At 47.1% G+C, this 15,733-nt stretch overlaps 1 protein-coding gene across 2 annotated transcripts in view; it reads right to left on the bottom strand.

Annotated features, from left to right (window-relative positions):
* ALPK2 (alpha kinase 2) overlaps positions 1–15,733 on the bottom strand; it is an 85,084-nt gene that overhangs the window by 20,853 nt on the left and 48,498 nt on the right. For both annotated transcript variants that reach the window (XM_057527273.1, XM_007191983.3), the window contains exons 6-7: positions 12,022–12,296; positions 10,420–10,508 (exon numbers count right to left, since the gene is read on the bottom strand). In XM_057527273.1, the coding sequence (XP_057383256.1) occupies positions 10,420–10,508; positions 12,022–12,296 (364 nt within the window). The remainder of the gene's footprint in view (positions 1–10,419; positions 10,509–12,021; positions 12,297–15,733) is intronic.

The following is a 15,733-nucleotide window of genomic DNA, read 5'->3' as shown; positions in this document are numbered from 1 at the left end:
AGAACATTTGAGCAGAGACCTGTAGGAGGTGGGCATGGAGAGAGCCATGAGGACGTCTATGGAAAGAACATTCCAAGTAGAAGGAACAGCAAAGGGAAGAGGCCCCGGGCAGGAGCATCTGGGGCGTGTTCAGACAGCAGCGAGGGGCCGATGTGGCTGGAGAGCGTCGAGCAAGGGGAATGTGGTGGTTTGCGTGAGGATGGGAGGAAACGGGGAGCTGGACCTTGGGGAGTCTGGGCCACTTGAGAAACTTTGCCCTTTGTACTGAGCAGGAAGAGAAGCCACCGGAGGGTTTTGGATACAGGAGTGACATGATCAAACTTGTGTGTGACAGGGATCACTGCCACCCTGCGCGGTACGGAGCGTGCAAGGGCAGACGCGGGACACAGGGAGGAGGCCACGTGAGAACGATGGCACCTGGAAGTGGAGAGGTGATCAGATCCTGCGCTGACCCATTCACCGTCACACCATCCTAGATGATTAACCCAAACCCGCTCTTCTCTCCTCAGACCGCCCACGCCTCCTCCCCAGCCTCACTCTCAGCCGAGGACCTTGCTTCCTGTTTGACTGTGAAACTGAAACAATGAGAAATTCTCACAGCTACACCCACCACGTGTTCCTGCCTCCCAAGGTCAGTGCCCATGTCCTCTGCCTGCCCACCATCTACTATGGAGGAGCCCTCCCTGCTGCTACCTGAACCATCTCTCCACTGGTGCCCTGGATCCCAACCCCTCCCCGATGCTCGAGGATATTGTTCCAGGGATGGTTCCCCACTCTCCCTCCCACCAGGGTTTCCCCCTACAGACTCATTCCCAACGGCAACAGAGAGTAATAACTCTACTCAGCCTGTGGACCTCACAGCCCACCCCCACTACTGACTCACCGTTTACATCAAAACCCAAATCAGTTGTAGACTCACCGTCTCCAATCCCTTCCCTCCCATTCAGTCTTGAATCCACTCAAAGTGACTTTCCTGCTTAAAGAAGCCTCGGTCAAGGGCACCACAAGCACCATGTCGCTGAGTCTAATTGTCCCTTCTCAGCCCTCATCTTACGCGCCCTCAATGGCACTGGACACTGGATCGCTCACTTCTTTTTAAGACACTTTCCCGTGGCTTCCAGAAACTCACTTCCTCTTGGTTTTCTTTCTGCTTCACTGGCTACTTCCTGTCTCCTTTCCTGGTTCCTCATTTCTCCCCAACCTTTACACCCTGGCACGCCCTGGGATAGCTCTTCTCACTCTGCACACGTTCCCTAGTGACCCTCCTTGTTTTAAATACAGTTCATATGTCGGCAGTTTCCACATTTATATCTCCAGCCCAGACCTCTCCCCTGAACTTCCAACTCACATCTCCAGCTGCCTACTCTCCATCTACACTTGATGTCTAAAAGCCGTCTCAAATTTAACATGGCAGGACTGCCCTGGTGGCGCAGTGGTTAAGGATCCGCCTGCCAATGCAGGGGACACGGGTTCAAGACCTGGTCCGGGAAGATCCCACGTGCCGCGGAGCAACTAAGCCTGCAAGCCACAACTACTGAGCCCAAATGCCGCAACTACTGAGCCCATGTGCCGCAACTACTGAGCCCACGTACCACAACTACTGAGCCCACGTGCTGCAACTACTGAAGCCCACGTGACTAGAGCCCATGCTCCACAACAATAGAAGCCACCACAATAGAAGCCCGCGCACCGCAACGAAGAGTAGCCCCCGCTCGCCGCAACTAGAGAAAGCCCACGCGCAGCAACGAAGTCCCAACGCAGCCAAAAAAAAAAAAAAAAAAATTTACGATGGCAAAAACTGAATTAGTCATTTGCCTCCACCCCAACATCTGTAGAGTTGATTGGCAACTCTACCTTCGCATTCTTTCCCTTCAACAAAAATCTGCTGAATAGCTTGTGCCAGGATCTCAAAGATTCAGGGAAGGGGAGACGAGAGACACAGTCCCTGCTTTCCAAGGGCAGTCGTTGGTGAGGTGCCCAGAGGAGGGACACCTAACCCCCAACTCCCAGCTAATAAGGACAGTCAGCAGCCAGGTGTGTGTGGCCTGAGTTGTGAAGACTAAGGAGGAATAAGCTGGCAGAGTGGGAGGCAAGAGGGAGAGGCCATCCAACAACTCCATCCCTGTGTTTGGTACCCACAGCTCAGTCTCCCTCCATCCACACCCACACAAGCCAGTCCAAGTCCCACCTCCTGGTCCTCTCTGCACCCTACCTGGCCTGGCCTGAAGCTTCCCCGACGCTTCTGAGTCCCACCCAGTGAGGCTCTGCCTCCCCCTCCCCCTTCCCAGATGCAGTTAGTCCAGCACCAAACAGACCTGGTGTCACAACTGCCCATTCCCTTTTGTCACCAGGCGAGGAATAAATTGCATGAGGGCTCGTGAAAGGACATACATGAATCCACCTCACCCACTACTCACCACAGGAAAATACGTGTACAGCAGCGTCAGCACCCTGTTACCTAGGGACCAGATCCAGTCGGATGTCTGTTTTCATACAGCCCACAAGAATGGTTTTTACAGATGAGCATTTGCAATTGATTGGCTTTTAGGGAACACTAACTCTGAACCCCAAATGTAAGCAAAGTTACTTTAAAAAGTTAGCAAAATGCTACTTAAAAAGAAAGAATTCCATTCTTCTATTAGTAAACCTGTATAATTCATCAATAAAGATTTGTAGATATTGGTTTTCTTTATTGTTACATAAGCATCTACATAATAGCATTGATTTTGCCTATGGACCTACACAGCCTAAAATAGTTACTATCTGGTCCTCTGCAGAAAGGGTTTGCCCACCCCTGGTCTCAAGATTTGTCTTCTGTTGGTGAATTCTTGTTTCTTCCCTCTGCCTCAAGGTCACAAACATGTTCTTGTCTCCTCCCCATCTTAAAAACAACCAGCACCGCCCTTCCTTTGGGGGCACTTTGCCCTTAGATTTCATTCTGATTTTCCTTGTTTCCTTCACTTCTTGAAAGGGGCACCTCCATTTGTATCCATGGCCTCAATTCCAATTCCCTCTTTGACCCATTAGCCCTCATCTTACAAAGTCCTCGCCTGCTGTGGTCATCCATTCTGATGGCCTCTAATTATTCCCCAGGATACTTCTGCAGCATCTGACAGTGTTTGTTTAATTTTTATTGGCGTATAGTTGGCTTACAATGTTGTGTTAATTTCTGTTGTACAGCAAAGTGCATCAGTTATACATATACATATATCCACTCTCTTTAGATACTTTTCCCATATAGGCCATAATAGAGGATTGACTAGAGTTCCCTGTCCAATACGGTAGGTCATTAATAGATAACTAATAAGCTTCTGACAGTGTTGACCCCTTTTTCCCTCCAGAATCACCCTCTTGCCTGGACTCTGGGGACAGTGCCCCCTCCTGACTCTTGTTCCACTGATGTTGCCCCGGAGCATTTGCCGGCCCCTGCTCAGCACTGACTCCGACCACTGCACGTTCGTGTTTCTCGAGCTTCCATCCTTGGTCCTTCCCTCCCCTTGTTCTATGCACTCTACCCAGGTAAGCCCACCACTTGCACAGTTGCTGTGATCATCTGTATGCAGATGCCCAGCAAACCAGCGCACTGCTTCCCCTCTCTTTCCGCTCCAGGCTTAGATGACCGAATTGCTGCAGTCTGATGGGCCACAGAGACCACAAACCTCAGACTCGGCCTACGCAAAATTATTCACCTCGCCTTACACCTACATGAGTCGTCTCCCTGCCTTTACTGTCTTCAAGTGGCGGCATTGTCTACCCAGTCTCCCAAGTGCATAGTCAACCTTCTCTCCCTTTTTACTCCTTCTATGAAGTCTGGTTAAACACACCTACCTACCGAATGTCAAGCAAGCCCATTCTTTCCTCTCAAACTCCCCGTGGCCGTGGCTTAGTTCCACTGTCACTGCCTCTTTCTTGGGCGACAGAAACAACTTTCAGACTGGTCTCACCACGTCCAGCCTCTGGGCCTTGTCCTTGGACATCCATCGCTGACGGGCAGGTAGCTCTAAGAGCCACATCCGCACAGAGGATTTTTAGGGCAATGAAACTACTCTGTATGATACATTATAGTTATACGTTATAGTGTCATTAGACATTTGTCCAAACCCACAGAATGTACAACCCTCATGTACACTGTGGACTTTGGGTGACGATGATGTGTCAATGTGGAGTCAATTATAACAGATGTTCCCGTCTGCTGGGGGATGTTGGTAACGGGGGAGGCTGTGTATGTGTGGAGCCTGAGCGGATATGGGAAATCTGTCCCCTCCATTCAATTTTGCGTGAACCTAAAACTATTCCAAAGATTAAACTCTATTAAAAACAACCACAGCAACATGTCTGCTCCGTTGCTCAAGGCTCCCCTGCTGAAAGCTTCTGGTTAGCCCCTCTCTCCCTCTCGCCCCAATGCTCATTAGCTGAGCATTGAAAGTTCTTTGCATTCTGGCCCCCAACCTGCCTCTGGCCTCTTCCTCTGCCCCCCTTTTTTCTACCCTGCCAGCGCTCTAGATTTACTGAGCATTTTCCATCTCCTTGAAAACCTTCTTTCACAGCTCTTCATTTCTTTCTTTGAACATGCTGTTCCCTTTGCTGGCAGTTCTCCACCCTTGCTCTCCATCTGGCAAACTCCTACTCATTCTTCAACACCCTCCTCCTCTTGGGAGCTTTTCCAGACCCCCTACCTCCTCCATGTCCCCATAACTCCTTGCACTTCATGCCACCACACTGGGTTTTGTCCTACATGCCTTGCACTCCCACTGGCTATGAGGGGCAAGAACCTATTGCATTTTCTTTGTATTCTTTAAGTGCCCATCACCTAGCATGGAACAAAGCCTGGCACATGGTAAATGCACAGCGTTTGGCAAAAATGAATGAATGTTTATATAGGACAAAGTTTCTCAGTCTCGGCATTATTGAACTTTGGGGCCAGATAATTCCTCATTGTGGGGAATAGGATGTTCAGCAACATCTCTGGCCGCTTCTCACTAGAGGCCAGTAGCACCCCTCCCAGTCACAACCATTAAACTGATATAGGATCTGATCTGACAGACTTGTAGACAGAGAAGAGGTCACCTAGTTAAGTGTTGATCACATAGATGTCATTTTCAAGGACTTAAAGTAGAAATCATGATAGCCACCCCAAGGAAAAGGTACGATGCTGATTTTTTGATGTTCATTAACGTAAAAAATACTTTTAATACAGATTATTTGTCAAATGGGTAAACAAATAGGTATAAGTCCCTAAGGCAGGCCCCTAACAACTGTCGATATATTTAAAGGCTCAGAAAGTAGGCTTCTGGAAGGGTCTAAGTTCCAAAAAAAAAAAAACTATTAATGGTGTGACAGTCACCTGCATCCAGTGATGGCCACCTGGGTTGGGGAGGGGAATGGCTGGTATCAGTTCTCTTAGTAGAACCACACAAAGAGCTCTATAATGAGAAGGCCTCAGAAGTGGCCCAGCTTTTGAGTCAGGATGTCTACAGGTAAAGATATAGAACAATTCTGCAACACGTAGTAACCAAATCCAAGCTTAGGAAAAGTCATGAGGGCAGCAGGGCCGGTGGCCTCCTTTCTCCCTTCAGAAATACTATCACAGACACTACCATCATTTCTCTCTCTGGGGGGACGTGGGTCCCCTTTTCCAGTGAGATGAGGGTGAAGGCCTCTTGCTTTGAAGGGAGGCTTGAGTTGGGCACCCTGGCCGGGTCTGCACTCACGCCGCAGGGCACCGCCTGCTTCCCCAGGGGTGAGAACAGAGCAGAGAGGATTCTTCCAGAGCACGGAGAGCACCCGGGCCTGTGCTGTTCCGCCCACACCCTGCCTTCTCCTGGGACTTCAGCTGGAGGCTACACACAGGTGTCAACTTGAGCCAAAGATTGTTGGGAAAACATTTTTACATTAAGCAGACAAAGAGGGAAGAAGGATACAAAATTCAAGTGAATTTTAAAGACAAGGAAGGTAACATTTCAAAGAAACGACTCTGCAGGCAGACTTCAGACTAAGCCCCCAGAGCTTTTGAAGGGAACATATTTATCCTGGTCTGCCATTTACGAGTATTTCCTTGAGAAAATGTGAGAAGGATGCCTCCTTTCCCGCCCCATTTCAGAAGAGGAAAGGGCACCTCTCTCAGGGGCAGATCTGGACCGGGACAATGTCCTCTGAGACACCAAGTGGCCGACCCTTCACACACCAACTTTCTCTGATTACTCATCACGGCGGGAGTCATTTCAAGCACTATTTCTACTTCTAGGATGAAAGCGTTTGTGTCTTCTTTTATTAAAGAAATGTCAAGTATTAGCCAGGGGGCTGGTGGGCCCACCTGGGGCAGTGGGCCCTTCCCAGCACCCCTGAAATCAGCCTGGGGTGTCCCCAGCCTCCCTCTGACAACTTGGTCATTTCTGCAGGATTTGGGCCATCCAGATTGCCTCCTGAGGACGCCCTGAAGACAGCTGGCCGCTGACCCTGCCGCAGGGCGAAAGGGTGTTCAGAGTTGACCTGGGTTCTTACTCGTTCCGTAGCCCTAAAAACCAGAGATGGTTAGCTGGCCGTGACTCAGGGTGTTAACTAGGCATGGTCCCTGCCCAGGGGGATCCTTTGCATGAAGAACACCGACTCTACTGTCATTCACAAATTCAAAACCGGAAGCTGCCGGAATGCGGAGGGTTTTCTCTTCTAGACCCACCCGCCCGTAAAAGGGAAGTGTAGGGCCAGCTTCTCGGTCTGGAAATAAACACATCCCCACCCCAGGCAGGCCAACCACCCAGCCCTGCGCCCTGGATCTGCAGAGGAGCCTGAGGCATGGCGGGGACCAGCTGGCGGCCCTCCCTTGGCTCGCCGCTTGGGAGCCCTTTCCCTTCACGGGCTGCCTCCTTGCAGGGATCGTGTTGAGGCCCTCCCCGCTTTGTTCTGCCCCTCCCCTCACAGCCATCTGCCGAGTGGGCACGTCTCCGTGGGCCCTGCTCGTCCTCCCCGCTCAGTGGATCATCTAGAGGCTGACGGGTGGGCGTCCGAGTCATCCCCACCCCTACACAGACACACTCGCCCCCCGTGCCCTCTCCTCTCAAATCCTGCTCACTTACACCTTTGCTAACACGGTTTCGATCACAGAGGCCTTTGAGAAAGCCGCGTGGATCTTGGGCCAGGGGCCATTTCAGAAGCAAGGAGAATCTTCATGCTCAGAAAGGAAGTCAAGGTTGGTAAAACGGAGAGAGCAAACGAGCAGGAGTGGAACTCTCACAGAGTCACAGGAAGAACACGCAAGCTGCAAATTCAAATCGATGTCAGCAGAAGCCGCGGAGGAACAGGGGCTTCTGATGAAGCAAATACACAGGCCAACTCGGCAAAGGGGACCCAGGGAAATGATCTGTGAAAAATGACAAAGCTTCCTGTCCACAAAAGATGCCACAGTGTTGTGACAGCCTAAGACCTCAGAAGAAGACACCCATACCTCCATTACCTTCTAACCTGCCCACCACCACCACCGTCAACCTTATTCACCAAGACGTTTTGCAGGCTTGGTGCCGTGATTACCACCGAGAACCAAAGGCCGGAAATGAGACGGACAGAAGCGACCCTGTGAACATGCTCGCTCTCCTCAAAAAAACATTCCTGCCACAGCAGCAGAGGCCAGGATCCTATCAGCATCCCGAAGATAAAAGATAAAGGGGGAACCGCCTCTGGAAAGTGCTGATAAAAAGATGTCTTTTGATGGGACCGATTCTGCTAAAGTGGCTGCTCATCCTGAGGAGGGGACACTCGCCCTTGAAGGACCTACTGCTCTCGAGGGAGTTAATACAATCGTGTCAACTTCTGACCCAGAGGCTGCGCTTGCTTCCTGGAGTGGAATTGTAGCCGGGTCCAGAAGACGGACTCAGTGGGATCACAGGAGGCCTGTGTGGTCGGGTGGTGTGTGGTCCACGGGTGAAGTCAACCTGCTCCCCCACTAGGGCTGGGCTCGTTACGGTTTCATGCCGGACAGCCTTGGGTTCTTGAAAAACCAAGGAGGGGGTCTGCACTCTTCTCCCTTCCTGGCGGCAGTTTTCCACCCCACACCTGGGGGACCACATGCTGCGCCCTGAGTGTGCTCATGGGAATCAAGTATTAGCGAAAAGCCCGCGGTGAGGCTACACCCCCCGGAGAAAGGGTTCAGCTATAATGGTAGTTAACGATAGAGAAGTGACTACAATCCACTCCATAGTGCCCCTTGACGGCTGAACTGTGGGCCGCTCCACACTCTCCATGCTTCCTGCTTACAGGGGGCACAGCCTGGCCAGTTGCAGGGGGAAAAAAAAGCCTGTGAACTGCCTGACAGGAAACCACAGTGGAAGTGGCTCTCTCTGCAAAGAGCCCCGGCCCTAAGAGGGCAGAGGAGGAAGGAGATGAGACATTTTACAAATATGAATTCACTGAATGGAATTAATTTACCTGAAAGGGCCTCCAGTAAGTTTCTACACTGGGGAAGACGGGGCTTATAGACAAAACTTGAAACTTGGTTACGTTCATCTTAACCAATATTCAAACCTATCATTGCCAGGAATGGTTCAAACAGAAATGTGTCTTCTGATGTGACACAGTATATCACTGACAACCTTCTTGCCAAAAAGATGTAATATGCATCGCTTCACAAGGAAGCAATCAGTCCTGATTATACCTGTGGCCCCGAATAATTAAGAGACCCCCTTGTTTGGGGTAGCAGTCTCTTAGACATAGCTATATGTAAATATTCAGAGCTATGCACTTAAGATGTCTATTTTTACTTTAAGTTTTATACATAATTTTTTAAGTGTCCTGGAATGAATGATAAGTTATAGTTCCTCTGGTAAAAAGGGTGGTTTTGGAATAATTGGGGAAATTTTAATATAGATTGGACATTAGGTGACACTATAGCAATGTTAAATGTGTTGGTTTTGATAGCTGTTGTGGTTATGTAGGAATATATACAGAGAATCTACACAGAATCTATAGAAAGAATATTGAATTAACTATTAACAATTGGTCAATGAGGTGCAGAATATACAGGTGTTGTACCAACTTTTGTGGTTTCAAAATTTTTAAGTTTAAAAAAAAGAATGCTGTGTGTTTCCAGTATAGGATCCTGATTTTGGTTCAGTGAACATGGAATCAGGCACAGATGCGCTTTTTTGGACCCTTATCCCTCCATGTCCTGTCCTCGTCCATGAGTTCACAATTCCTCCCCCAGTAAGGAAGGAAATGTATTTGGATACCAAACATCCTCATCTGTCTCCAGGGCGGTGGCAGATTTGCTGGGAAGCTGATTAAACCCTTGTCCTTCACCCGCACAGACCCTTTCCAAGTCCCTGGACACATCTTGATATTCATAATTGTGTTCTTTTCCTTCAAAAAGCCCCCAAGTTGTGTATGAGTCAAGCTGCACAAAGCTTGGGTGTGTCCCTGCGGGGGGGGGGGGCGGTGGTTCCGTGCCTGGTGGACTGATTACGGGTGGATTCTTCCTCCTCGAAGAGGAACTGAAGAGGACAGAGCAGGAACAGGGGGCTGGAGAAGCAAGAACAGGGCGAGTTCTCATGACAACCCAGTCCAGATTGCTGTCTTGGCGTACTTAACAGAAAAGCAATTGAAAGTGGTTTTCTTTGCATTAGGTTAATTTTTCTTGAAGTTGCTGAGAATTGTTTGTATACTAAGTATGTTAAGCATTTCTTGGGGAAGAGCAGCAAGCATTAGACTTTATACATGGTGTGCCCAACATACCACCTCAGGGTTTTTTTTTTTCCATTTCGTGAGTTAACAGAGATAATGCAGCCAAGAGTTCCTTCCTTCTTTCCTCTCCTTTCCCAGTTTCTACTCATATGTAAATGACTGGTCTGTCTGAAGTTTCCAACTTGCACTGGCACAGCCCTTTCTCTTCCCATTTATGATCTCAACCAGATAAGCAGATCAGTAAATATGACCTCCAGACACCCCAACATGCGCTTGTGCCAATCGATGTTTAGTCAATGAGTGGATAAAAGTCAGTGTAGTTTACCTCTGTAGGGTTCCAGGAATCGGGTGCTATGCTCCTATGTTCCTGACCACCCAGCTTATTCTTCCCTGACACGCCACCATATTTATTTTCATCATAGGACTCCTGTTCTCTTATATTTGTTTATGGTTTAGACAATGTAATACCCATGAGAGTAGATACATTTTCTATTCAACATGGTATATGCATTTATTTAATTATTCCATCCATACACACATTTACTGAAATATCTAGCAAGTATTTTTCTGCAAGCCTCTGGTGACTCAGTGAAGAACAGGATAGCAGCTGTGTGTGCCCTCTTAGAGCTTACAGACAGACACCAGTTGAAACGTGTGTCCTACTGTTTCTTCTCACCCTCTCATCCCTCAGTGCCCCATAAGTCCCCAACAAATTAGAGGTGGGGGAAAACAAGAGGGAATCGTACTTACTCTGGCACTTCTCCAAAGCCTTCCAGAGGCTGTGCTTCAGCGGCATAGATCTTGGCATAGTATCTGGCGGTATTTTGAACGTAGCATTCCTAGATCACCCAAGTACATGGGAAAGCCCAGTGATTAGAAGAAATTCAGAGAGCATTGTCCGGTAAGGCTCAAATTTCCCAATATAGGTTAAGCCAATAGATTTCCAAACCCATCCCTTCGTTGGGGGCACAGAAGCAACAATGAATGTAGCCTACAGTTGGCCACTTGCAGAGGAGCTCTGAGACCTGAAGGAACCATCCGGGTGAAGGTCAAGTGGTCTCTAGGGCTAGGTGTCCCTGAACTATGAAATTTCTAGAACCCGCATGGCTGAAGTTCACCCCTGAGCTAAGGGGACTGGTCCCTGGGCAGGATGTCAGATAGAGCACGGGGACTGTTGGATTTCCCCTGAGCTATCCCATCTGAGGTTCTTCAAAGGTGTAACTTGAGTTGTAAGTAATGAACACCTTGTCAAGATTGTTGGCTTAGAAAAGCCCTACAGAGTGGAAAGCAGAATCCAGTTTGCTTTTCCTAAGTGGGAGTCTGGATGCTGGGGGATTTTCCATGACTGGGCCAGATGGCACTTGAAATGGAAGGAATATTCAGTGAAAGAGAAGAACAAAGAAGGATAGATTTGGAGGAGAAAGGAGTACAATTGGCAAAATCCTATGCTCAGAGAAGAGGGGCTGTCTTCATGAGTACCAAGTCCCACATGGCATTGCCACATCTGGAATAACCGTGGAGGGACAGTGTTTGAGAGCACCCAGGAGACTCATCTGAGTCTAGCTTATTCGTTTTATAGGGTAAAAAAAAAAAATTCAAAGGGCACCTAGTTTGTGAAAGAGCTAGACCCAGCTCTCCTGAAAGCTTGGCCAGCGCTGGCATAGAGTGAAATGCATGGATGGGGGGTGGGGGATGGGTGGAGATGCAGGGGGAGAAGCTCGTGTTTTCCTCCCCTCCCCTCTTGCCTCAAGGGTCCTACGACTCAGTAACATAGGAGGGAACTTAGCTAGAGACTTGGGTCAATCTCCCTTCATAGCTTACGGGTGGACATTGAACCTAACTCAGGAAGGTAGGAAACAGGACAAACGTTAACCCTTCTGAATATACCCCACCCTCCTTCCTCTTCCCTAAAACAAACTGAAACACTCCAGAAACTACCATTGATTTTAGCTGTCCTTGAGGATCCTTGGGAATCGTGGCATCCAATGTAACTTGGACACCCCACTTCCCATGTCATTCTGAGTCCAGGCAGATTCAAACCCCCAGGGGTCTGATGGGGCTTCCTAGGAAGCATTCCTAAGAAGTGATCCCAGCCCAGGTAGGAACTGGTGAGGCGCCCCCAGACATAGACTAGTCCCAACTGGCTGGCACGAGGCCAAGAAATCACTCAGAGGCTGAGATGTGATCTCCAGCATTTAGCCTTAATCTAGTGACTTCCTCATAAACATACCCCAGAGGGAGAGAGACACCCTCTTGGAGACACCCCCATCAATTCTGAGTCTGATTTTCATCTCAGGGTATCATGGGTCCGTCTCACACCTCAAGCAGCACTTTCAGGGCAGGTGGACCCACCTGGGCGGCGAGCTTGTAGTTCCTCTGGATGAGCTCATCATTGTTTCTGGTCCCATAGGCAACGGCATTGTGCACCTTGAGCACACAGGCGTGGCCGGGCTTGAAGACTGGTGTGAGGCCCTGCATCACTTTGCTGCGGAAGGCTTTCCGGTGGACCCCTTCCCCAAAGTGCAACTCCTCCGTGGCAATCTGACCACGCAGACGGCCCCCGAAGTAGCTGTCACTGAGGAAGTCTCCTCTGAAGATGAGTTGGCTGAATTCAATCTCTTCATATACTAAAAATGTAACACAGCTTCCGTTGGACAGAAACATCCCCCAATCCTGCTCCTTGGCTAACGAGCATTCCCACACAGGGGCAATGACAAGGTTGACCTACAGAATTCTAGGAGGGGAAACCACGCTAACTCCCAACAGAGGCATAGCTCGAAGGGGAGATGGGGGAGATGGTCCACTGAGGATGTAGAAGATCAAGGTGAGGCCCCAGTGGATCGCATGAGAGGGGAACAGAACTGGGGAGACCAGGAAAAGAACTGTAGACAGATCCAGAAAACATGAACAGAATCATGCAAGGTGATTAAAGGCAAGTTGAAAAGACAGATGAAAGGTAGAAGAGGGAGGAAGTACCAGTTGTAAGACTGATCTGCTAGATCATTGATCTGCTGATCAATGTTTCCCAATCTTTTTTTTCATTGTTGCCTTCTGCAAGGATTCTTTTTAGTCTTTTCCCCCCCAGTTGCTCCACAGAAAATTTTAATACCACAGATGTACTGTGTATCTGGTATGGCTATCTGTGCTTAATACACAAAAATAAGTTTTCTTTTGCCTCCCCAAGACCCAGTTTTGTCCTCTTGGAGGTGATACTGCCTCTGTTAAGAATGACTGTGGTAGTCATAAGAAACAAGTGGGAAAAAACCAAAACAAGTAAAAAGAACTCCCTCTGAAGAGAAGTTGAAAAAAGGTAGAATCATTTTGGATCCACTTGTAAAAAGTACTGAGTTTTCTATCAGCTGTTTCAGTTGATTCTGCATGTGTTTCAGATGACAATCAATTCTATCATAATGTTGCATTTTAAACTAGAGATGACCAAGTCAGACTTCTGATTGGCTGAGAGAAGAAAGATGGCTTTCAATGAAATTAGATTGTTTAGATTTTTAAAAAACCACCTTCCACTCCTCAAAAGTCAATGAAAACTCATCTTTCTGAGATAGACATCATCTATCTGGTTGTGTGAAAATCCCACTTCACCTTTCTATTTAGAATATTTAGCAAAATATTTTTCTCTTTGAAAAATATTCTCAAATCATATGTTTTAAGAGCAGTCTATGACCAATGTGAGCAGTTAAAAGTATAAGGGAACAGACTATTCTTAAAGGGTATTGATTAGTGTCTAGACCTAGTTATTGTCAGAAAGAAAGGAGGCAGGTAGGGGATTTTCAAATAGAAAAAAGTAGGTGAAAGTGTCAGTGAAAGAGTATTCAGAGAGTTGCTCCAAGGCAACTCTTTCACAAGGGCTAGCAGAGAAGGCTCCTGAAGACTAACCTATTTTGGGTTTAGAGAGAATGGGGGCAGAGGAACAGGAAAACAGGTAGGTAAATGGGGCATTTTCCCAAATAAATTTTAAAGGGGATAGGATGAAATCTGTGAAATAGCTAAGTAATAGAACGAGAAAGTTATAGAGAATAGTATAGTTTAAGTTAAATTTTAGAATTAGGTAATGAAATGGAGAGGGAATGCTATTTATACAACCCACATCTTAATTCTAGTTACATGATTGATTAACAATTTTGCCCCCAAGACCTCTGAAAGAATATCGGAAATGTTTTATGTATATACACCAGAGCCCAATAAATCTGAGCTATATTTACCACATTGTTTTCCTTCAAAAGTCCCAAAGTTTCTAAAATGCAATTGTTCTTGAAAGTTAAAAGTTTGTGTATTTTAAAATTCAAATTTAATTCACTAAAGACAAAAGTTGTTCCAGACTCTCTGCTTAGTCATAGAAAGGAAAATGTTTTGTGCCGTACTGTATAGGGATGGGCATATGTGTGGGGGTGAGTAATTTTCCCTAAGAAAAAATACACGACAAGCACGGACTCCACCATCCTCAATAATCCTGTCCATAATTTCCAGAAATGTCTACTTAACCAGGATAAAACAATGCAAGAAAAATACATCCTAGAATTTGTCTTTGAAAGCCACGTGCGCCATCATTAAGTTGTGCTAGCTTTATTTGAATCATTCATTTGGGGCTTCTATTAGATTTTTAGTTAGTGATCAACTTGTAAAATGTTGTATGTTCCTCCTCTAGAGATTTAAATAAAATGTCTAGTGAGAGATTCCTCCAGATAAGAAAGGTGATAAAGCAGTCATTTGAAACTTCTTTATCTGAAGGTACACGGAAAGGCAGAGGAAGGTATGGCCTCCCCAGCCCAGTAAGCCATTGAAACTGGACCCCCAGTCTCATGGAGAAGCAGCTGGCAGAAGGTGATGTCTTCAGGGTCTAGACCCCAACCCAGTGGTGGGAGTCACAGGGCGACAATAGCGGTGACTAGTGCCTCATCCTCACTGGGGTCTCATTCCTGACTGGTAAAGCCTTGAGAAACGAGTCTCTGCAAACCTAAATTAACCAGGTCAGAGCAAGAATCTGGGATGGGATGCCAAGTAATGCTAAGAAGCTGATGAAACAGAGAAACCTTTCTTCGGAAGGTCATTTTGGTTTTTGATATAAGAAAGGACATTCTTTTGCATATTTAGATTCTTGGGGGGATGGGCACAGATACAGGGAAGGATTTTAAATTACACAAGTACATGACACACTAAAGACATGTAGCATTTGAATGGTTTGTGAAGAGTTGGTATTTAAGTCTGTTGTTTTGGATAAATATCACAGTATTTGCTAGACCATTTCTAAGTCGAGATCCCAGCTCCTCGTCTTTAATTACTAGACGATACTGCATCTTGATTATCTGTACTGTCTTGTTTTCACAGAGATTTCAGGGTTTTTATTTGCCTTAAAAGAAAATCAGCACATACAGTATACACTGGCAGTTGAAACTTGGCCATGATGAGAGTATTTGCACCACAGAAATTGGAAAACTGTACAAATCAGGGCCTCCCCAACCCCCTGGCAGGTTGTTAAAAGTTTGGCAGCAGATCACTGGGTGCAGATGGGCTCGTGTGTTGGGGATGGATAATCTTCCCCAAGAGGAAATACATGACCAGCATGGACTCAGTGGGTGGCCCAGAGGCAGCCTGAATGTTCAAGGGCAGCTGGTAGCTTGTTGCTACACCAGGAGTGCACAAGTGCCAAAGGAAAGCACAAAAATCCATCTCCCATTTCCACTAGGATGCAAATGAATGGACTTATTCTCCTAGACACCTGACTCTTTGGGAATCTGCTCAGCTAGTCGAACTGAAAAGTAAAACAATTGGAGAAACAAAACATGCTGTGTGATGTAGAGAACAAACGTAGGGACATCGAGTGGGGAAAGCGGGCAAGGGGTGAGGGTGTGTGATGAATTGGGAGATTGGGATTGACATGTATACACTGATGTGTATAAAATTGATGACTAATAAGAACCTGCTGTATAAAAAAATAAAATAAAATTCAAAAATTCAAAAACAAAGATGAGATAACAAGTGTTGGTGAGAATGTGGAGAAAAGGAAACCCTTAAAGCAAACAAACAAACAAACAAAAAAAAACATGCTGTG

This window comes from Balaenoptera acutorostrata, chromosome 13, assembly GCF_949987535.1.
Source record: "Balaenoptera acutorostrata chromosome 13, mBalAcu1.1, whole genome shotgun sequence".
Taxonomy (NCBI): domain Eukaryota; kingdom Metazoa; phylum Chordata; class Mammalia; order Artiodactyla; family Balaenopteridae; genus Balaenoptera; species Balaenoptera acutorostrata.
Note: the sequence above shows the minus strand (reverse complement) of the source record. Positions and strands in the feature narration are given on the sequence as shown.